General features: G+C 48.2%; 1 protein-coding gene across 1 annotated transcript in view; it reads left to right on the plus strand.

Moving 5' to 3' along the window:
• Positions 1-23,404, plus strand: part of LOC8041195 (probable asparagine--tRNA ligase, mitochondrial) — a 48,819-nt gene extending 25,415 nt beyond the window's left edge. Inside the window, exons 9-12 of the mRNA XM_029985172.4 lie at positions 2,656-2,725; positions 4,377-4,508; positions 5,292-5,416; positions 21,991-23,404. Coding sequence (XP_029841032.2) covers positions 2,656-2,725; positions 4,377-4,508; positions 5,292-5,416; positions 21,991-22,135 — 472 coding nt within the window. The 3' untranslated portion in view covers positions 22,136-23,404. The remainder of the gene's footprint in view (positions 1-2,655; positions 2,726-4,376; positions 4,509-5,291; positions 5,417-21,990) is intronic.
• The last annotated feature ends 373 nt before the right edge of the window (positions 23,405-23,777 follow it).

Here is a 23,777-nt window from a genome sequence, read left to right on the forward strand (position 1 = left end):
TGCGCGCTGTTTCCTACGCTCTTATTAGTTTCGGTTTGGACTCAGGATGGGTCAGCCGCGTGCGCTTTCGGGGAAAGAAGACTGGCTGCGGAAGGAGCGACGACGTACGCAGCAGCCCTATTGGGTCCGTAACTGCCGCAAAGCCGCTGTCGCCTCGACTTCCACTGTATCGAGAGCTTCAGATTCTCTTGTCAAAGAAGAGCACATCGCTCGCCTGGATAGCCACTGCCGAGAACAGAACCAGCAATGTAAAGGGCGCTGGCGGGTCAACGCCACAGACGACGATCGTGCCACGGAGGCCAAGCGCAAGCGCGAGGCCCGGCGACGACTGCACTCCACGCCGGCTGAACAGTCCCCGGTGCGACGGCAATGTTCCGGAGCGAGATCGTGGATTACCAGTTTGGCGTCACGTGCGCCGTGTGCGATTGACTGTGGTTCGCCGGAGACGTATCCACAATTGGCGGCGTGTCGAACGAGAAAAAGCAGGAAACGGGCGCGGGTGCGCGTTGCGGCAGTGTGTTGAGTATAGCTCCACTGGTCTCCCTTCTTCACGAGAGTGGGAAGGCTGAACTATTTTTTTTCCAGATAAATTGGCGACTAATATTTGGCATATTGTCTTAATGAAATGCTCACTTTTGCAAGGATTTCTTTAATTGTTTCAGCAGAAGTGGATTGCTATCGGGCAACCTATTTTTAAGACGAGAAAAACGAAGCCTGGTCAAATATTTTCGTGCATTGAGGAACTGGTAATGTCGACTTTCAAGTGGCTCGAAGGATTGGTAATTAAAGTTTTCTCCAAACAAAGCTATATGGTGTCGGGGCATAAACATAATCAATACCCCCTTTGTTCAAAAGTATGTTTTCTTCGCCAACTGGTGGCCAAATATTCTAAAAGACAGCAGCTCGTAACACATGGAGCGGTCGCTTGTGCTGCAGAACCCAGGATCCCTACCTGGGTTTGATCGCTGCCCCCGCCCATTTCGACGTAGATGAGCGTCGCACCAGAGTGTGGTCATATCATCACCACAGCATTGTGGGCATTAAAGGGGTCATTAGATGCTGTCGGGTTGGAATGTTCATGATTTTACAGAGGCGCACTGGTCCTATCCTGGCACAAGTATACTCGCACAGACCGCCATTGGTTCAGAAGCTTCTTTGTCGCGGTGAAATTGCGAGAATAAAGGCCCGTTCACACTCCTGCGACTTCTTAAAACTGGGTTCCTTAAAACCTCTTACAACGAGAGGACACACAGGCGCCAACTATCGGGTAGCAGAATAAACTTGGCGGTCCGGCATATTTTCTATTTCTCCCGTGCATTATCCTTTCTTCCTTGGCTCGAAAAACTTTTGTAAATGAACGAGCCTTTCTTATAGGTATACTACGCACATTTGACCTCGGAAATGCTGCAAAACCGTTGCTCTTGTGAAATGCAGTTCTAAAGTCACTGCATAGATGGCGCCAGCATGCCAGTGTGTTCCCTCGTCCTAAGAAATTTTAAAAAGTTTTAACAGATCTGGTTTCTCTCGGTCATACTCGGTTACAAGAGTGTGAACGGGCCTTAAGAGGGGACTATTTCTTTCAGTCTTGCCTTTGCAAAGCTCGGTGAGGTAATGGTGGGACTTGAAATCGCCCACCTGACGACAGGCGAGCGCGGCTCATGGATTAAACACGAGAAGTGCGTGAACACTTGACTTCGGCTCGTAACAATCAATGCTTCGGCAGACACTCGGGTAGTGGCTCGTGTCCAGTTACATGGTGATGATAAGAGCCGAACCCTAACAGTGCCTGGAGCTTGGCATGGATTTTCTAGTTTGCCAAGCCCAGCGCATGGCTATGATTAACGTTGGCGGCATAGCATAAACATCAAACCACGTGGCCGTTTGTTCCGCCTCTGAGTTAAGGGGATGAACGATGCTTGTATTTCTCGAATTCATTTGCCAACTGCCATCGTTTAGAAGAACAAACTAAGTCAAGTTTATATGGTTATTAACATTAGGCAGGGATTTTGAGTAGTATTTAGCAAAAGTAGAAAAACTGTTTTATGGCTCGATGCCAGGTTAGTGGTCATAATGTACTGGCCGCATTATCCATTCAAACTGAAGACAAGACACCAATTTAAAGCAGAGCGACTTTTTTAAAGAGATTCCTAGGTGGCCTGCTTATACCACATTTTTGCGGTGCATGGCCTGCACCCTGTGCCTAGTTTGAATGCAAAAAATGATTGTGCAAACCGCACCTTGACAAATGCCTGCTTTTTTTAGCTTACAAAGAAGCTTGTATCGTGCAAAAATTATTATTAACATACTCTGTCATTCACAAAATCTGTTGCATCTCACCATAATAATAAAAAAAAAAAATCTAGAAAACAGTCCGTAGAGTTTGCACCACATAAAATTTCTACTTGAAATTATGTGTAATCCGGAAAATATGGTACTGAGAACCTTTAAGGGCTAATGTTATTAAAATTAAGAAAATACGGAAGCAAGCTTTTATTGTTCTCATTGTCAAACTCCCAACAAGTGCTCAGTCTCGAAAGATTAGTTATATCTTTTTCAACGCGGAGTCTCTGCGGCGATTTCTTGATTTTTGACCAGCTGCTGCTGCTCGAAGCTTTGGAAAGCTCTGCTGCAGCGGATCCTCATTCCTCGCCGCAGGTTGACATACAACGAGTGCATCGGGTACCTGAAGGCTGCGGACAACCGGGCATTCTCGCACAGCGTGCAGGTAAGGCGGTCGCCTTGTCTTCGTGATATTGCCGCGCGCGTGGCTCGTACGTGAAGGCATGGGGTTCGAACCCTGCCAGTCTAAATGACCGTGCTAGAGAACACGCAGCAGCCATCAAACGGACGCCGTCTGGGCATCTAGCCACGCATTGCAATCGATGCCCGTGCACCACCCTGTTTTCAAACACAACCATCCTGGGACGACACAGTGGAAAGACGACTAGGGAAATTTAAGAAGCGTTTGTCATCAAAACAAGGGGCGCCGATTGATGTATCGGTGAGCCGTCCGTGGCACTGTTTGATAAGGAGATGTTATTTTTAGAGAGAGAGAGAGAGAGAGAGAGAGAGTGGGGTGGCTGGAAGTGACGTGGTTTTATTAAAATATTTAAGTCTGCGTCTTTCTAATAAACTTTCAGTTGTGAGTGCGCTCCATGTTGTCATTGCCTCCTTCACTTTGTCCCTGTCCTTCGGGGCTTCTATCCAATCTATTCTCAGTTTTACATTCAACATTTTTCATCCAAGACAATATATTTGGCACATTTTCGGGGGCGTTTTTGCATGCCAGTTAGAGCCGCTTGAAGACAGCGTTTGGCTGACCTCTATTGCATAGGAAGTGGAATGTGGTATGAAGGCAAAATGGCGACGATTTGATTTCCAGCGGAGGTCCTGTGGGCCAAGGAAGTTAGAAAAATTGAGCAATGAGTTGAACGGTGCCTGAAGTTTCTGTCGCCATTATTTATTAACTGTATGCGGCGAGGGACAATCCCACCTGATCCCCTCAAAAAATCAGTCTGCAACTGTAAACCAACTTTCACATTTCGATAACATATGTGATGAGCGTGTGAAAATACCTCGAAGAAACTGACTTTTACGTTCCTTAGAAGAGTGCTTTCTCGATTTAGCTACTACAATCGGCTCTTTTTCGTCGGCTGCACTCCAAAATTTGGCTCATCCAATTTGGTTTCAATTATAAGTGGGCTATTTCACGCCATATTGCCGTGGTGCGCAGGGCCGAGAAGGCAACGCTCGGTCACGGACTTTTAGAAGGTTCTCGTTTATTCTTGCTTTGGACGTAACTTTATCATTTATTCCTGCTTTCTTGTTCTAGAAAGTGCATGTTTATTCTCGCCCGGCTGGAGTCTTCTTTGTCGAATCTTCAAGATAGTGACACTCTCTAGATAAGAGCCCCCCTGCGACCTTGCAGAGTCATCTCGCTCCAGCGTTTGATCCTGCTGTTTCGCCGACATCGACGCCTGTGATGCTAACTTACCTTTATATTGTTTTGGGCACAAGTTGCCCCAACAAACGTTTAGTTTCTTCAGTTATTCTTCGCTTCATCATTTGTTATTTGTGACAATATTACGGTAAGCAGTGAGTATTGGTGCCCGCCCATAGCCTATTGAAGTAAAATAGAGAAAAGTGCCCAAGTCGTGTTCACGCTAACAGACTGGCTGCTCTTCAAAAGAAATAATAGCGTGTGCTCGTCTCTCGCGGCATATGCTTCGGCGTCTGCCTGGCGTAAATTATGAGAAATGTATTGCAACAAAAAATAGGTGGTTAAAGCTAATTGTGTATATTGCACGTTGCGACTCTGATAATGTTGGAGTAAAGCAATTTTTATTAAATGTTTCTGTGTCTCATTTTTGTTTCAGTGGGGAGATAACCTGAAAACAGAACATGAGGAATTCATTGTGAAGCACTGTGGCAATCGTCCCGTATTTGTGACCCACTTTCCAGCCAGCCTCAAGCCATTCTACATGAAGAGGGACAGCACTGGAAATCTGGTACGGTCTCTAATTCTTGTCGACTATATGTTGGAGATTGAAAAAATATCACGCGGGTCTTTGTATAAATACATCGTGGAAAGTGACGGAAGACGTCCCGTTTTGCCGTATTAACCGTTTCAGTGCCGAGCTTTCTTTTCCGCATGCTGAACGTAAACTGTAGCATATTCCGCGAATAATATTTATTTATAAAAGACGCATTATTTTATGGGCAAAAGTTTTAATTGATATGTGCGTGTCCAGCCTACGGCATATTTCTTGTATCGTACTTTTCGAGAAACGGTACTATGCAGTGGCAGCTTGACCTTGCACTTTGAGGTCACTCTTTTGAGCGGCGTCGCTCGGCCTTCGTTTATTCGGAACTGTAACTTCCCCGCTTTTCGTCGTGGATTGCCGAGTTCTTTAGTAACTTTGAGGTCTCACTGTTCACCATAAAGCGCGAGGTTGAAGGACATATATTCACCATTTTATAACGAAAGAGTACGCCTAAACTTAGATTGCCTAAAGAAAGAAAAAAAAAAAAAAATCATACGCAGTCAGAAAGTCACATTACGAAATGAAACATTGCTTTCATACCTCGCTCATACATGCCGCTACACATAAAAAAAAAAAATGACAACTCGGTTGTGAGGGGCAGATAGCAAACCGAAACAAACCACACGAGCCTAATCGGACGTGGCACTCAAAGTGCGCTCGGAACGCCGAATTGGTCTTTCTCCGCGGCCGTTGCCGTTTGAGGGACAAGTTTGTGCAACGCCCGCGTCGATTGTTCCGGCAAACCAGGTGGAGGGATTCGACCTGCTCGTCCCGTATGGCGGAGAGCTTTGCGGAGGAAGCCTTCGTGAGGACAGCTACGAAGTCTTGAAGGAGAGGATGGAGGCTCTGGGCATGTCTGAAAACTTCTCCTGGTGAGCGTCGCAACTGAAACCTTTGGTGGGAGGACAGTTAAAGAGACACACACTCAACTCCCAAGGACGGTTTCCTTTGAAAGTGTCCGAAAAGTTTGTTTTGTGGCTTACGAGTAGGCTGCGCACTTACCGGTCTTGAAGAGGCGGTGCAACGATTTTCGGACTTTGGCCAGTTAAGTGCTGGAATTAATCCGTGTCACCTATGGAACGAAGAATGGAAAACCTTGTTTTCTTGTGCACCCTAGTTTTTATTTTAAAAAATGAAACATGTCGAAGGTCAAGGTGCCTCTCAACACTTGCGTCGTCTTTCGAGTGACGTACTTCGGGGGATCACCTGGTTTTCCATTGGGATCTCTTTTTGGAGACCCCAGCTGTTTCCTCCACGATTGTAGACTTTACAAGGATTAGCATCAACAAAAAGCTCGCGGCAATTGATCAACACAAAAGACGGTTTGCCATGGAACTGACGGCGAGTGTAGCACCGAAGAAGGACAGAGTTCGTTGACTTCCGCGCGCCCCCCAGAAGATGTTTCATCGTAGTTCCTGTAACCGCCGCACACGGCTGCAGATCGGCGAAGTGTTAGTTCTTTTTCCTTTACGATTGTGCAGCAAAGTAGCAGTTTATCGATGCAAGGTGACACATTTTTTGTCACTAGTGCTTAGATAAACAATAGAACAAGTACAAACTACAAATTCGTTTAACATTGAAATCGTTGCACTACCTCTTTAACCGAAAAACGCCGATGGACATCTTCCGGCGACGAAAATACAAAATTGGTTAGAATCGAAAAACACCGGTGGTTGAATGTTCTTGCCCCGATTTAAACCGCCCTAGCAACGGCTGTTTTCATTGAACCTCTTCTCCTGTAGAGGTTTGTCAAACATGTTGTCTCGTGGATCCTGCTCTTGCGTCCTTCGAGTGTCTATTCAGAGGTCGCTGTGGTTCTTGGAAGACACTGCTGACACGGGTGTTGTGCAGGGCCACTAGCCTTGTCGAACGCGTCTCTTTGCCTGGGGAACGGAAATGTATTTATTGTTATATCTGTTTCATTCTCAAGGGCTTTTGGGACTACAGGTTCGGTTTTATTTCACCCCGGCTTGGGATTGCTGGAACCAGGCACGTATCCAGGCCCCCCCTCCCCCCCCAGATCTTCCATTTTGCTGGGGCCTCCTCTCCCCCCTCCCCCTCTTACAGCACTTTGTTATCGGCAGCCCCTCCCCGAATCAAAATCCTGGCTACGTGCCTGGCTGGAACTGTTCCCCTATTTTGGATGGGGGGCTGACGGGTGTATACGTTCCGGTAATTTCGCAGTCGCAGAAGGTGCTCCGAAAATCCTGCCTCTTCCACCAAGACACATGGATTCTGTGCGTCTTTTCTCAAGTTTCGATAACAAAAAACTGAACAAAGAAAGAAAATGAAGCTGTGCATCTTTTTTGAAATTCTGAGGGTGAAGTTAGTGGCGTGGCTACAAGAAAAATACAGGAGGACACTTAAGACTGCTTACGTGTAGGAATGCGAGAGCATTCCCACATGCAGATCATTCCTACAAGCAGTGCGCCCGGCTGTCCTCCGCAGAGGCCGGCCGGCCGGCGCGACACGACTGAAAGCAGAGCGTAGAGCATGTGACGCAGTAGTGCTCATAGAGAGGGAGGGGGAATTTCTCCCTCCCTCTCCGACCACTCCTGACACATGGCCCGAGAGGAGGGAAGAGTAACGGTCGCGCACATGCCACCCTCTCTCTTTTATCGGCGCGCGGGCCGCAGCACCAGGAAGAAATTTTGTCTGTGGGGTGGCGTTCTTTGGAACTACGACGCATTGCAACCAATGGCTCTTTCGGCGCCGTTTGCTCAGCCAATAGGAAAATGAGAATGTCGGTAGCGTTTGGCACGGTTACAGACGCCGCTGGCTTCGCCCCATGGGACAGTTAATGCTTTTGCATTAAAAACATCTTCAACATTCGACGTCCGCATCTAGCTCCATCAAAATAGTGAACCTCCATTGCTCTCGCTGTGGTAGCATTTATTCAAGTTGACTAAGGATGTACAGAGCCTGATGTTTTTCGCCGATAATCGCCATTTTTAGCCTCGCCACGAGTCGTCCAACCGAAGTACATTGGTGTTTAAAGAATAAAAAAGTCCGAGGACACCTAAACACTTCTTATGAGTTGTGAATGTGAAAGCACGCCGCCTGCGACGTATTGTTCCGCTTCGCATTGTCCCTGTCCTGCCCTAACGTTTTGACGCCCCGTCCTGCCCCGACGCTCTGAATCACGATCCGCCTGTGCCTCACGCTTTCAAAAGGCTTTGTTCTGTCTCCTAGCACGTTGCCCCACTACTTGTTCCACCCGCCGTTTATTCGGAGACTTGACAACAATGCTGGATTTTGCTGCTTGCCTCCTTGCTCGTTGTGCTGCATTATTCCGCTTCCTTCGTTTGTCTCCGGTGTACTTGCGTGGATGGGAGGTTTCGCTACTGCCGAGGTTGCGGCCGCCGCCGATGTGGATGCTTGAGGCGCCGCCATGTTTGTCGGCGTCAACAAGAAGAGTAGCAGCGGGCGTGCTCGTGCCTCCGTGTTCCTTTTACTGGCGCGCTGCTGGCGTGGGCCCGCAGTTTGATGGGGTGGCGTTCCCTGAAGCTGTGATGCGTTCCGGCCAGTGGGAGGAGCCTCGTTCCTTGAAACTATAATGTGCGCTAGCCAATGGGAGCCTATCCATGAAATCGCTGTCACAGACTACAGGCTTCGCTCCATTGGGACGGGAAAATTTAGGTGCCGTTTGGCATGCGGCTTCAAAAGCTCATAACGCCGGTTCGCTCCATGGGACAGTTACTGCTTTTGCATTAATGAACCGAAAAACATCCGTCAGCTTTTCTCAATATTAAGCACCGAAAAATCCCTACTTTCAAGCCACAAAATAATCTTTGGTTAAAAAAAAAAATTGTTTGGAGGGCAATATTTATGTTGTAAGACTCGTATGAGCGTTTCGGAAGCATGCTTCCATTTCGGGGTTGATGTCTTTAGGTAAGAGCACGTTTCGAGATCCCTCTTGAAGACCGACGACCAGTTTTACGCTTTCCACTTTTCCCTCGCTTCCTCCCCTCCCCCCTTCTACCCTGTCCACCGTTGCCTCTTTCCTCCTCCCCCATGGGGAGGAGGATCTTTTGCCTTGCAGAATCTCAGGTCTGGTTGTCGGCCTTTAACTCAAAATAAATCTCATAATTTTTTTCATTTTTATTTTTTTATTTTTTTTGTGGAGGGAGTTGTTATTTTGTTATATAAGTGTCCTACCCATACTCGTCTCACCTCGAGAGCCGTAGTAAAAGAAGTCCGGCTGCTTGTGTAGTACGTCACTAATTTTCCCCTTTATGTGGAGAATTAGGATATACATGGTACCTGTAGTTGCATTTTAGATGAGATATTTGTTACGTTATCGAGACATACACGTTTCAAACGCCAAAAATATTCTGTCTTCCTCCGACAACCAAATCTTGTAGGAAGTACTTTGCGCAATGTATGAGCGATGCTCAGAACTTGCTTCTTTCTTGAGGTGAATGCAAGTGTAGGTACTTACAAAAATGTCTGGGGAAGTTTGGTGTCCCTCTAAAGCCCGACCTACAGGAAGGTTTTCCTCAAGGAATGAAAATCCTCCTCTCCACCTTTCCCATTTCTCCCTCTCCCTCTGCTATCTTGACTGTGGGATCGTAGGTTGGTCTTTAAAGTAAAAACCTTCTTGAAGTTTTTTTTTATTTTCTTTTTTTTCCTATTTGTAATATATACCAAGATGCTCTAAAAACCTTCGAGTAGTATTGAGTTCCATTTTTGCAATGTTTATGAGCTGAACTGAAACAGAAGCAAGGTATTAAAAAGGCACTAAAATATGTTCCTGAAATATTTTTTTTCAAGCTATTATTAATTCTGCATGCTGTATGCATCCTGAAATATCCAAAATTAGGATCATGGAAGCCCTATTTGTCACTAAAGAGATGATAAAATATTGCTATGCACCCCTTTTCTTTGCTTTGCAGGAAATGGGCTGGAAGCACATAAAAACCCTTTTGTGACCTTTTAAAGGGATGGTGAATCGAACTTTGGATTTAAAAAAAACAATTCAGGAGCTGTAGGAGGGACGCTGCAATCCCTACAACACTACTTGCAAGGTGACATCTCGAATCGACGGCCATATTTTTCTGAAAAAAAAAGGGTCGAGATTGAGCGAGGCCGACGAGGCACGTGACATGGGGTATCTTGTTTCCTCCTCTCTTTGTTTCACCCCCTCAAGGCGGCGAGGTGGAGAAGACGCGAGGGCCGTTCCCTCTCCTTCTCAGCTCTTCTCGGAAAAACAAGATGTCACAATATCTGTCAAATGCGCCTTTTTTTCTTTTTTTAAATATGGTCATCCGTTTGATACATCGTTGCACGAGGGATGTTTTGATGTTTGTAGCATCCCGTTGCACGCTTTTGCCACCATGCTTTGTGGAATCCAGATTTCGGTTCAGCATCCCTTTAAGAAAGAAAAAAAAAAAATCTACTTCTGTAAGCTTACAGAGTAGTGTAAGGTATAAATGAAAGCTTAGGATGACCTGCAACTTGTGCATGACACACTGAATTTTTCAGTTTCTATATTTTTTCTACTAAATATATCGGGCATTTAAAAAATGTACTAATGCCGCATTCAGCGTCTTTATACTCACTTCCCTTCTATTTTTATGACAGAGGTATACAATACTTCAGTAGGTTTGTTTCTTGGTGTCATTTAAACGTTAAACTCTTAATGTCGCTTAGTGGTTCTGAACTAATAGATGTCGCCAGGTGCGAATCTAAGTCTGCATATTAATACACACACCGATTCTTGGGAAGTGATGCAGTGCTAGCTGAAAAAGAAAGAAAAAGTCAAAAAGTGCCAAAGTGCACCTGCAGCCGGAGGTAGCAGTGCAAAGTGCACTGCTACCTCTGGCTACATTTTGCCAAGACGTGAGGCACGGATGTCGTGCCAAACATTAATTTTGCTTTCTCAGTACTAAACCTGATGGGCCCCGTCACACTGTCTGATCGTTACGGTAGGGTTGGGCGAATTTTGAAAAGTTTTAGACTCTTGCTTAGTTTGATTTAATAAATCTTTAGCGAGCATCAGGTGCAGATGTTAGGGCACCCGCTTGGTGGAGAGCATCCTTAGTCCGGGATACCCTGGCTGCAACTGGCTATTCGGGCCCTCGTCTCCAGGTCTTGCTGGATCCAAGGGTCCGGGCTGGTCAGGCAGGCCATCCACTGCTCGTAGGATGGGGTGGGATTGGGAGTGAGGTCCGCGGTTTGTTGGCATTCCAATATCGAATGGTAAAGGTTACTGGGAGAAGGACAGAAATTACAAGTACTAAGCGGGGTAGATGGCGAGAAGAGGGTGCTGTGGAGGTATGTGTTGGTCTGCAGTCTTTGGAGGATGGTGGCTTCATCTCTGATAGTCTTGGGCGCGGTGCTGGGTATTTTCTTCGGTCGTGACGGTAGTGAGCTAGTATGTCGACTTACTTGATGACCAGGTCGGTTGTGGGGGCAACAAGCGAGGTTGTTCCCTCTTGGGTAATGGCCCGGTGTGTATGCACACGGGCAGTGGCATTACCTTCGAAGGATTCGTGTCCGGGTACCTAGACAAGGTGTACTTTGGGGAGCCGGGGGATGGTTTTGAGGTTGCAAAGCGCCGTTTTGGAGATGCGTCCCCAGAGGTAATTGCGGCAGGCTGCCTGGGAGTCTGTGAGCAATGTGATGGTATCGTTGCCTGTTGTGGCAGCTGGGGCAATGATGATTTCCTCGGTGGCTTCTGTAGATGTTGTGCGGACTGTGAGGGTGGTCATTTCTTGCCCTGCTGCATTGGTTACACATATAGCATGGGCTGGCTGATGCAGATACGGGGACGCGTCGGTGTGTCCTGCAGTTGGGCTGTCGCCGTATTTTGTGCTCTAGCGATGCGTCGAGCTTTGTTGTGAACAGGATGCGCATTCTTTGGCATCTGGGCTACACGAATGGCTTTTTTTAGGTGCAGAGGTACTCATTCTTTGTTTTTTTTTTGCAAGGGGGGTGTCGCATAGCCACTCAGGGTGGCTCGTCCAGTGGGTGTTAATTTAAGGCATTCTAACTGGGAGATGTGATGTGCCTCTTGTATCTCTTCCCAGATGTTGTGGATTCCTAGTTGCAACAAATTCTTCGTTGAAGTCTTGGGAGGTAGTCTCATGGTGGTCTTGTACGCTTGGCAGAGGGAAAAATTAAGCTTTGCTTTTTCAGTCATTTTGAGGGCCAAATACGGCGTGCCATAGGTGACCCGGCTAATGAACATGGCTTGTTCAGTGCGTAATGTATCAGATTATTGCATGCCAAATATTCTATGTGATACTTGGTGTAATCGGTGCATAAGTTGGGAGAGTGTCCGTTGAAGTGGTGCAATGGTGTAGAGACCCGATCCATTTTGGGGGATCGTGAGGGCTAGAATGTGGAGGTTGAGAACGCTAGGGACCGGTTTTTTCTGCTATGGTGATCTCAGAATCTGGGATGCTTCGTTTATGTTGTTGTGCCATCTTGGTGCAGAGAGCAAAGAGGGCGGATTTTTCCGAAGCACACTGAAGGTCCCTGGCATTGAGATACCAACGTGTTTCTTTGGTGGCGCTTTACATGGTGTCCCGTCGCTCGCCCATGGATCCCAAAGGGGTTGAAAGGGTGAGGTCATCCGCGTAGAGTGCGTGCCTTAGATGCAGGATATTTTTCAAGAGCAGGGGAGGGTCCTTCGTAGTGATGTTAAATAGAAGCAGTGATATCACGGAGGCTTGAGGGGTGCCTTTGGGGATGAATTAGAATTACATACTATTTTGTTTGTTCTTCGTACCGAGCAGTGACCATACTCGAAGTTCTAGCGGGCTAGTTAATTAACTCCGTTGAGTACATTGTGGAACTAGGGAAAGGACTCGTTGGTTTTTAGAGTAGCAGAACATGGTTTATTTATATTGAAAACTCGTTTAAGTAAAGTTAGAGAAGGCACGTCCTCCTTCGACCGTCGTTCGAACAAGCAGGGAGAAGTCGCCCGCACCAAGCGTCGGTCCAAGTGGGGGGCTCGTCGTTTATGACCCCACGGTGGGGCGCGCTCTCCCCGCGGCTCTCCGTCCCTTTCCTGGTTTCCTGGAAAGGGGCTGGTGCCTCGGTTTCTGCTTGTCTTCGAAGTTGTTTTTCCTTCCCTCTTCCCGGCTCGGGCATCTCCACGTTTTCTTCTTTTTATTTTACAACACATTCCCCCCCAAAATGACAGCGTCATTTTTTTGTCCCGTTATGCGATCTCTAGAGGGTACAATAACTGTATGGGTCTTTTGAGCGTTGACCATCCGGGCATCTTGAGCAGGCATGATCGTACCTTGCCGTCTCTTCCCGGAAACACCTTCTGGATCCTAGGGAGTCTCCACTGCTGTCGGGGCCGCGGGCCGTCATGGAGAAGAACTAGATCACCCTCTTCGAGCAGTTTCCCCTGGCGTTGTTTCTGGCTTTGCACGTTCCTCAGTTCCGCCAGGTACTCTTGGCTCCTTTGGCGCCAGAAGGCTTCCGTTATCATCTGTCGGTGGGTCCAAAACCTGCGGAGGTCGGTGTGAACACCTTCGACATCTTTCCTCCCCATGCTTGGCAGCGTCGTCAGTCGTCTGCCCGTCAAAAAGAACGACGGACAGAGTGGCTCGGGCTCTCCGGATTTATCGTAGACATGAGTAAGCGGTCTCGAGTTCAATACTGCTCGATCTCGGTCAGTGTTGTTGCCAACTCGTCGAAATTTAAACATCTGGCACCAATCGCTTTCTTTAGTGAGAGCTTCGTTGATCCGACGAGGCGCTCGTAGAACCCGCCCCACCATGGGGCGCGCTCAGCGATGAATTTCCACTCGATTCGTGCGTTGGTAACGTAACCAAGGACCTCGGGATTACGAATAGCGCTTTATAGTTGTTTGAGGTTTCTGTTGGCTTTCTTGAATGAGAGTGCGTTATCGCTGTAAATGGTCCGAGGGACACCTCTTCGTGAGATGAAACGTCTCAGCGCCATCAAAAATGACTCGGTGGACATATCTCTGACGAGCTCCAAGTGAATCGCTCTCGTTAGCGCAAGTGAACAAAGTCACATAGGACTTGTGCAGTTTGTTTTTTCCCTTTACCAGCAGTGGTCCTGCAAAGTCGACGCCAGTGACTTCGAAGGGTTGAGCCTGTGTCACTCGGTCTCGTAGAAGCGGAGCGGTCACTTCTGCGCCGGACGGGCATTGAAGCGCTGGCACGTCACGCATCCCTTGATTATCTTCTTCACCAGTTGCCGTGCTCACACCACTTAGTACCTCTCTCTGAGCTGGACCAGGGTGTCCCGAACTCCCCCTTGTAGCACCTGACGATGCGACTGTCGGACGAACAATTCTCCCAAGCGATGTCTGCCTGTCAATACGCTGGGGTGTCGTTCAGAGTACGGCTTGTCACTCTGTTGAAGCCTACCGGTGACACGGAGAATGCCGTTATCACCAATGTGCACTGGGATGTCTCGTAGAGTCGAGTCCGATGGAAGACGCTCCCCTCTTTGCGTACTCTCGATTTCTCGTAGAAGTTCTGCCCGGTGTGCGTGACATATCCAGTATTTTTCGGCCCGATGCAGTTCGATGGCTGTAAGTTGACCGGCGTTACTGCTTACATGCCGTAGCTTGCCGACATAGCGCAGAATCCACTCTGTCACCCCAAAGAGGCGTGCTGCATCGCTGTAGTGTTCAATGTTCAGTACTGAAGGTACTGCAGTGGAGCTCATTGCCTGAAGGACCTCAATCGTCCTTCTCTCCACCAACGCGATCCTGTGGCTTCTGAAGTTGAGCAGCAAGCCAGCGAGGTCAACGATCAAGTTAGGTCCGCTCTTGGGGTTTTGATTTAGTGACCTTGACTTGTTGCAATGCGATGAAGCGTCAAACACGACGTGCAACCTCTTCGTACCGCTTGACTCTCGGAGCACCACTTGATGTGGCATGTAGTAGGTCGGCTTCTGCTCGTCGACGTCGTTCCTCGTTACCGGCTCCGCCATTCCTTTCGAACAGTACTGTCTCATTACAGCGTCGTACTCGCCAAGCAGGTCCGGTGTTTTCTGGAGACGGTTCGTCAGCAGGGTCAGTCGTTTTTCTGCTATTTCCCTGTTGTCGTCGAGATTCACGTTTGGTTTCCGGGGAAGAGCAACTTCGTATCGGAAACCAACTCGTTTGATGCTCTCCTCGAAAAAGTCTAGCTGCCGTTGTTTTGCCGAGTTAATTCCTTCGTCTTCAGTCACTTCGATTGACTCCAGTGTCCAAAACCGCTCTAAGCAGTCTGTTGCTTCAGCCTCTGCCACGGACGTCTTGAGGGCGATCGTTTGGGTACATTGTACGTCGTGAACTTTTGCTCTCACGGGACCTTGGATACTCCATCCGAATGCGGTCTCGACCGCTCTTAGTTTCTCTTTTAGTGGTTTGGATTTCCCCGTCACAAGGTCCCAGTAGTGCTCTGAGCCGATGAGAAAGTCAATATCACCACGTTGCTCGTTGTTAGTTGAGTCGGCCATCCTCAATTTTCCGAGTAGTTTCTTCAGGTTGGGTTCGGGGATAGGGATCTTCTGATCGCATATCACGTCCATTTCAAGAACTTCGAGCTTATGTATCTTGCCGTTTCGTGCTGTTAATGAAACCAGTACCCTGTTAAATACTCGTTCTGATTGGTGTCCGCCAAATACTCCGACGGTCAGTGTCTCGTGTCCCAAGATCTTGCACTGGAGACGTTCGGACGCGTTCTTTGTAATGAACGAACGTTGGCTCCTTCCGTCGAAGAGAACTCGGACGAGCGTCCCTTTGGTTTCTCTTGCACACCAGATCGTTGCAGTCTGGAGGAGGACAGCTGGCCCGGCAGCTCCGCTTGTGGCCGATTCCAGTTTCACTGGAGTGCTCGTTATCGCGTTTTGGTTTGCTTCTACCTTGGTTGGCGTGTAGCCTGGGTCGCACATCGTTGTCGCATGCTGTCTCCAACACTTCGTGCATTGCATGCTGCTTCTGCATTCATTCGAGCGGTGATTAGGTTTCGTGCAACGGAAGCATCGTCTCTCCAAGCGCAGCAGTCTTTTCTTCTCTTCGATTGAAATGTCAGCAGGGCAGGCAGCTGTCGCGTGGTTTTTCACTTTGCAGAACGAACAGCTATCAGGTTTCGTTGATTGATGCTGTAATGCTGCGGAGGATTGATAGCGTTCTCCGGGACTTCCCTTTTTCTCGTTTTTTTTCTCTGAACTGAATCCACGTGGCTGTTGCCTCGTGTCCATAGCTTGTTGTGCAGCTAGGTTCTTGCGGCTTTGGACTTCGACTCTCAAAAAGGCAAGCAGTCGTGAGAATAGTGTCACGATACCTTGTTCAGTGGTGCTTGTCTCCGTCGGTCGTTCCTGAGAGTCCTTGGATCTCGTGGACATGCCTCCGGCTGAAGCGTCCAGCGTCGACACGTCCGATGCTTGCTCGTTCATGATCGTTCTGTTAAAATCCAGCAGGATTTCCTTTGGGAGTGCACGCTGAACCACAGGAAACAAAAGAGCACCGAAGGTCTGATGCCTTTGTCCGAGTGCCTCCAGTCCTCGGAGATGGGAGATGATGGTGTCGTAGAGTCGACGGAGAGCCCGGACGTCGTCGGTGTCTCGCACTGGCTGTAGATCTAGGAGCTTCCGCATGTGTGTCTGAACGAGGACGTCCTTATTTCCGAAGCGTTTCTTCAGCAGAAGCACGGCGTCCTCGTAGCACCGTGATGTGGGAGGCAAACCGCTGATGGCACTTGACGCCTCGCCAGTCACCGCAGCCCTGAGGTACCCGAACTTGTCCAAAGTCGTTAGCTGGTCGTTGGTGTGTATTACTTGCTCGAACTGCTCCCAGAACTCTTGCCAAGAGATGCTTTTGCCGTCAAACTTGTGTAGCTCGAGCTTCGGGAGCTTCACTCGGCAGGCAATCGTTTTTGCTCATCGGGAATGAATCCAAATTTCGTAGTGCCGTTGCTCGGACTTCCTTCAGCTGTTCCTGAAGTGTTGCAGTACAGGTGACGACCCGATCATTGTATTCAATTGTTCGCACAAAGTTTTGCTCGGCTTCTCCTTCCGGCACTAGTGGCCCGATGGCGGCGTCCACCTCGTTCAGTTGGGCTTGGAGGGTGCCAAGCCTTGCGGAGGAGATGCTGAGGTTCTTTTCGTTTTTCTCATTGCTTTCGATGTATGAATCAATTTCAGAAAGGAGTTTGGTCACCTGTGTTCGCAGTGCAGTTCATTTCCCCTTGAGTCGTTCCATGATCCGGAGCTCGTTTCCTCAGCCGTTGGCGAATCCAAGATGGCTCCTGCCTTCTTCTCGTTGCCTCAGCCATTGGCGAATCCAAGATGGCTTTCCAAGATGGCTCCTGCCTTCTTCTCATTCGTCGTTTTCACTTTTCAGTCGTTGGATGTTCTGCGTTGAAGTCATGTCCTAATTTCCTTCATTTCCGGGTTTCGGCACCAACTTTTTAACAGTGTGGAATTAGGGAAAGGACTCGTTGGTTTTTAGAGTAACAGAACATGGTTTATTTATATTGAAAACTCATTTAAGTAAAGTTAGAGAAGGCACGTCCTCCTTTGACCGTCGTTCGAACAAGCAGGGAGAAGTCGCCCGCACCAAGCGTTGGTCCAAGAGGGGGGCTCGTCATTTATGACCCCACGGTGGGGCGCGCTCTCCCTGCGGCTCTCCGTCCCTCTCCCTGGTTTCCTGGAAAGGGGCTGGTGCCTCAATTTCTGCTCGTCTTCGAAGTTGTTTTTCCTTCCCTCTTCCCGGCTCAAGCATCTCCACATTTTCTTCTTTTTATTTTACAACATACATTGCTCGTTGCGCCCCGATGCACCGCATAGAAGCGATACCCGCAGAGTAGACATGGCGTTCCTACGTGTACCTCTTCACCGCAGTTTACCACGTGTCGAATGAAGAGCACTCCCCTTGCACCAGGTATTTAAGAAACCTGCGTGTACCTCTTTACTGCAGTTCGCCACGTGTCAAGAGAAAAGCACTCCCCTTGCACCAGGTATTTAAGAAAAAGAAGTTATACTTGTTGAATACTGATGTTATAACTCTGTCTTGCAGTAATATTTTTCAAATGAAACTACGGCTAGTATATACAGTCATGTCTCGTTAATATGGACCCCGTTAATATGGATACTCCGCTATATGGACATCATTTTTGGGGAAAAACTGGGAAAATACATGCATTTTTGTTTCGTTACTATGGGTACCCCGCTACTATATGGACACTATTTTTGGGGACAAACTGGGAAAATACATGCATTTTTGTTTCGTAAATATTGGTACCCCGCTACCATATGGACACTATTTTTGGGGACAAACTGGGAAAATACATGCATTTTCGTTTCGTAAATATGGGTACCCCGCTACTATATGGACACTATTTTTGGGGACAAACTGGGAAAATACATGCATTTTTGTCTCGTTAATGTGGACAACTCGCATTATGGACGATTTTTTGGGGAACGGAGGCGTCCATATTTACGAGACATCACTGCATTGTGATGTCTCGTTGTGAACTGAGATTGTGACGAGTTGCATGCATTATTGGCTGCAATTGTTTTCTTAAATTTAAGATTTGGTGAAAGATACACGAGGTAAAGCTAGAGGATTTCCAAATACTCTTGATTAGGTGTAGCCTGGCAGCACTAGAGGTCTGATTTCTCACGTAAGATTTGTTGTTTAGTTTCCACCTCCATGCAGGCTTCCGACTGTTTGAGGGCGCAGTCAGTAAAGGCTGAGCATAACCCATTGGCTTTATAGCCTCGTCCCACTAGAGCGACAAACACCGATTTTTGTCCGACGACACCACAAAGTTCCGTGTCACCGATGCTGTCCCACTACAACGACCAACGCCCGCGATAATCGCCAACACGCGCCGACAAACGATCGACGACGGACGAGTTCTTGTCTGTCGTTGGACTTAAAGCGCAGCAAGCAGTCCCACTGAGGAACATGTCTCGGAGACAAACTTATCCTCCTCGCCCGGTTGTGCCTTCTGTTGCCTCCCTTCCCACCCTTATACCCTTCCTCCCGTTCCTCCCATGGCTCGCTTCGCCGCTGGACCTTCAGAGAAGCCCTTGGCGGCCACTCCTCGTTCCCGCAGTTCCGTTCCCTCGAATGCTCGTAGTGGTCGCGGGCGCGGCTTGCTTGCTGGCGCCGGGCGGTCGTGTTGCGAAAGGGAATTTGCTGTGGTTGGTTTTGCTCGCGAAAACTTGGTGCGGTGGTGCTTCAAGACGCCGAGGTCTACGGCCCTGCATCAGGATGGATACACTCATGTTCGAGGACTAACCAGAGTAAGACCTCTCAACACGAAGTATGACACGACATTCCGCGACAAGCCATTCCGGTAGACGAGAGACTTGTCATTACGTTCTGTGATAGTCGAGATGTCTTATTGTCATCCAAAAAAAAAAACGCTTGCCCTCGATCATTCGGATACAAGGTTATAAACATTCTCAAAATCGGCGTGAAATTCCGTGGCGCTCACCTAGAATTTCTCGAACGACTCAAAAAAGGAACGATTCGGGTATTCTAGCTCGGAAAAAGTTTGGCGTCGATTGTCACGACTGTTTGCGGAAAGTCGCCAACAGCAAATGAAGACAAGCGGAAGCTTTAATCAAGAAATAAAATAATCGTCTCCTCTTTCACCGTGTTTGTCGGCGCGTTTTATGCCCAAAGAGCAAAACACGAAAACCGCGTCGCCAGACTCAGTTTGTCTGTGTATTTCGAAGTGTCTTGTTGACAACTCCAGTCCCACTAGGAAACAAGTTTCCTTGTCCCTGTGTTCTGCGTCGTGTCCGCCAAGCAGAGGTCGGCATTTTAGGTCGCCCTCACTCACCCTCACCCTCACAGCCACACTTACCTAAGCCCCTCACTCACCCTCACCCTCACAGCTACACTCACCTTCAGCCCCTCACTCACCCTCACCCTCACAGTCACACTCACCTTCAGGCCTTCACTCACCCTCACTGAACCTCACGGCCCTCACGCACTCACCACACTCACGGCCCTCACGCACTCACCGCACTCACGGCCCTCACACCCCTCACCGCCCTCACGCCACTCACCGCCCTCACGCGCCTCACCGCCCTTGCGGCCCTCACACCCCTCACCCCCTTCACGCACTGATGGCCCTCACGCCAGTCAGGCCAGCTTCAGATGGGGCAATTTCGCCCAGAAACTTTACGTCGCAACACCAGCAACACGGGCCGCCCGCGATCACACGCAGCAACGAATTGCTGCAATTTGCCATCGTCATCATAAAATTTTATTTTTCTTGCACTATTTAGACACAATTACGCATTATAAACGTGTTTTTATGCATTTAAATCTCATTAAAAATACTAATGCACCTTTCTGAAACAGTTTATTTCCAAAAAAACTATCGATTTCAAACCAGAACCAAGTCTTTCGGTGTCATCATCACCGGCACGAGGTATCACGTGAAAATTTTGCGTCCCTGATTGGATGCAGCCGCTTCAGACGCATTCGAATTGCTCCGAGTTGCATGGCCCTCACGGCCCTCACCACCCTCACCACCCTCACCGCCCTCACCGCCCGCACGGCCCTCACCGCCCTCACGGCCCTCACGGCCCTCACGGCCCTCACGGCCCTCACCGCCCTCACAGCCCTCACCGCCCTCACCGCCCTCACAGCCATCACGGCCCTCACTCACCCTCACACTCATGAATTTTCCTGGTTCAGAAACTCACTCACCCTCACCTCACCTGTGAAGATGAGGGTGAGTGAGGGTGAGTGAGGGCCCTCATGAGTGAGGTTTGCCGAGGTATGCCGAGGTATGCCGCCAAGTGGGACGGCGGACTTCGACAAACAGGCTGTCTGTCGGTGTCGTCTGTCGCTCGTTGTGTGTCGCTGTCGTTTGTTGCTGTCTGTCGCTCTAGTGGGACAGCAGTCGACAATTGCAGGCTTGGGAATAAACTTTTGAGTTCAGCTTGACTATTTCTAAGAAGGGACATTTGTCACCCGTAGAATGATTTTGCATAAAAAATCTCTACACAGAATACCATGGATGTACATTATTCAATGACAAATGCTTTATTTTTTAACTGAACTAAAATTTTTCAGTTTTATGGCAACCTCCAAAGCTTCAACTAGACATTGTTTTTTTTTCCTCAAAATTATTTTACTTAACATTGTTCCGGTGGAATACTCTTTAATTTACCTTTGATCCCACACCTAACACCATTCAGAGATATTCATGCTACGTCTTTTATAAAGCAGTATCTGTTGGGAAGTGAGTGGTGCAATGGGCCTTTTTTGTATACAAAAAAGAGTGGCCCTTGTCACAATGTTCTTGTTTCTTTGTTTGGTGTATTCAAAAACAATAGCTACTTGCGTCTTCGAGCGAATCCAACGCTAGTTTGCAATGTATGCTGATGTGTGATTGGCTGTACAGAGAAGCATAGATGGCATTGGCTTTTAGTTGGACAGACCCACGTAAATGTCATAATGTAGTTTATGGAATTAATGGGAATGACATACATACATGCTTGTGCTCCAGAAGCTATTTCTGTTAAAAAGAGTGGATTGATGAGCTTGTTGGTTGGTTGGACGGGCTAGCGCTCGTCCTTTCTGTTGCTGCAAAATGAACCTTCCGGTTTCAAACTTCGGCCACCAGTACATACCGGCTTTTGCCGCGCACTCGGATAGACAGCAGCTCCATCAACTTCTCATTGGCTGAGAAGGGGTAACATCCGCCAAATTTGACTTTTGCGCTCGCGGGAAAGCTGCCTCGAGGAGCGCTTGGTTTGGGGCGGGGGATATGTTTCGCTTTGCACTTGCGAAATGTAGATCTCGCACCTAAGTATGACGAGCTGAAAGCTCTTTGGACATTGCATGTGCCTCCTGGATATGTGTAACTGCGTTATTTTAATAATGTGAGCACACTTTCAAGGTGGCTCTAAGCTAGCAGACGATGCGACAACCACAACCTTCGAGAGATTTGTGAGATGCACGACGGCACATTCGTGTGGAGCCACCCCCTCATAACCCTGACACAGTACGTCCCCTCCAATCTGTGCCCCTTGTTGGCCTTCTTTAGGTAACACCAGAGATTAAGTATACGGCTGCCTACACAAGGCGCAGCTTGTGCCGTGCACAACAGCAGAAAAACTTTTTTTTTTTCCTTTTAGTTTGTGAAAATTTTGGTGCGCATGTACGAGTTCAGCACGGCTTTCCTTCTCGCTTCCTCGCTGTTGTCTCCTTCTCTCGTGTTTTTGGGAGGTTGGAGCCTGACAACAGCAGAGGACTTGACTGATAGCCGGGGGAGCCTGTGAGTGGGCACGTTTTGGGACTACTTCGTCATGAGCATGCCTTTGTCCAAGGATGCCAGCGGAGTCTTTCCGTCCGGCAAACGTTGTGCGGGTCTGTGACCCGTGTAGACAGCCCTTACTGTGGCTTCGTTACCTAGAAAGTGTTGACCGGTGTCAGCGCTTACGATTGGCTTCGTTCTGCTCTTGTGTCGACCGTTACGGTTCCTACCAGGTACCTGGACCTGAGGGAGTTCGGATCGGTGCCCCACGGAGGCTTCGGACTGGGATTTGACCGGATGCTGCAGTACTTCCTGGGCATCCACAACATCAAGGACGTGGTCACTTTCCCCCGGTGGTCCAGGCACTGCCAGATGTAATGGTTGTCCCGAGACTCCTTTAGTTTTACTGTGGTGCCTGGGACGTGTCTCCGACCGGTGCGTTTACTGCATCCTGAAAAGTGGTCCTTCGATTTCCGCCTAATGACGTGGGGGAAGCGTCGTGTCGTGGCCGGCCGCCACCCTGGCGGTATTGCGGCGGCATGGGGGACGTTGCTGACATCTGTTAACTGCTACAGGTCACTCTTCAGCTTGACAGTCCACGGAAGCTTCGGCGGCTAGGACTCGGGCACCCCGCGACAACAGCGACAGTGGCATTCCTGCTTTTTTTTTTTAATTTAATTGTTAGGATTTTGACATTTACCAGCATGAAACTTTGGCTTTTGTGATGCCGTTTGTTGCCAATTCGGGACCACCTTCGATGCACGGGCGGAATGCCAAACACAGCAGTTTGGGACGCGTTCCAGGTGCCATAGTTTCACATAGGAATAATAAACGCATAGCCAAAAGAGCACGGCAAATTTCTGGTTCATTAGGGGTCATGCTTGAAGAGAAGGGGGCGTCTGCTGAGGGAAGACATCACAAGCAAATCATTGCCTGGATCTTTTTTTTGTTGATCTAATATTTGCTTTGTCACCAAAAACTAAGCATTCCTTTCTAAAAAGCTGATGTGTGTAATTTTTCTTTTATTAAAGAAAGGGTTGACTTCGGAGGTTTGAGAAAGAACTGTGGCTTCCCAGCTGCGCAGCGTGGACCGAATTCGACATGGATGTTATAGTGGGCTAGAGGGGAGGTACGGTGGTTGATTGCTTCTCCCAGCGGCTAGAGCAATCCCAAGCTTCGTGCCACTTGCTGTCACCAGTAAGCTGCAGCAACACCACGGCAGAAAAGACCAGTTATTCCTTTGGGAATTTGCTTCTAAATAAAATGAAGCAAACAGGGATGTGTCCCCGTGTACGGTTGAACGGTGCCTCTGGAGAGCGTAATAGAGGGTGTTTCCAGTCAGATTGTGCAATGAGGGTCCGGGTCATGTTCTTTATATGTATGTTAAATATACATTAGAGCCATGTTCTTGAGGGGAGAAGTTGGCCATATGCAAACGCCGTAGCTAATTTTCTCCCGGAAATGTAAAATTTCGAAGCTCAAGGCGTGGACGTTGCCAATTAAGGTTTCGTTGTGGTACTTTGAATAGCCGTTAATTTCGCCCCGAAGCAAGCATGTATTGATACTTTTTTCTACTTGCTTTATGAAAGGATTACGACATGTACACATAATATTAAAAACTACAATAAAAGATTTTGAAGGAAAAAATTACGAAACACGACAAATAAACATGTTTTAGAAACATATTCGCAGATTCGTTCCCAACGAACTGAATATAAAACGACACAAAATGTATAAAAATGATCATCTTTAAATTCATTTTACGAATATGTAAGAATAATATGCTTAGCCATTATTGCATTTTATTAATGCAGAAACGCAGCTCATTTCTCTAAACTGCTATTCTGCTGTGTAACCTCAAGGCAAAAAACGAAGTATTTGCCGATCTGCAGCCGCCTGTGGCGGCTACGGGAACTGAAATGACGGCATCTCTGGGTTGTACGCGGAAGTCAACAAACCCTGTCCCCCTCCGCTGCTGCACTCGCCGTCAGCCCCGTGGCGAACCGCCCTTTGTGTCCAT

The sequence above is a fragment of the Ixodes scapularis genome, unplaced genomic scaffold, assembly GCF_016920785.2.
Source record: "Ixodes scapularis isolate PalLabHiFi unplaced genomic scaffold, ASM1692078v2 PGA_scaffold13__105_contigs__length_92229423, whole genome shotgun sequence".
In the NCBI taxonomy this organism is placed as follows: Eukaryota; Metazoa; Arthropoda; class Arachnida; order Ixodida; family Ixodidae; genus Ixodes; species Ixodes scapularis.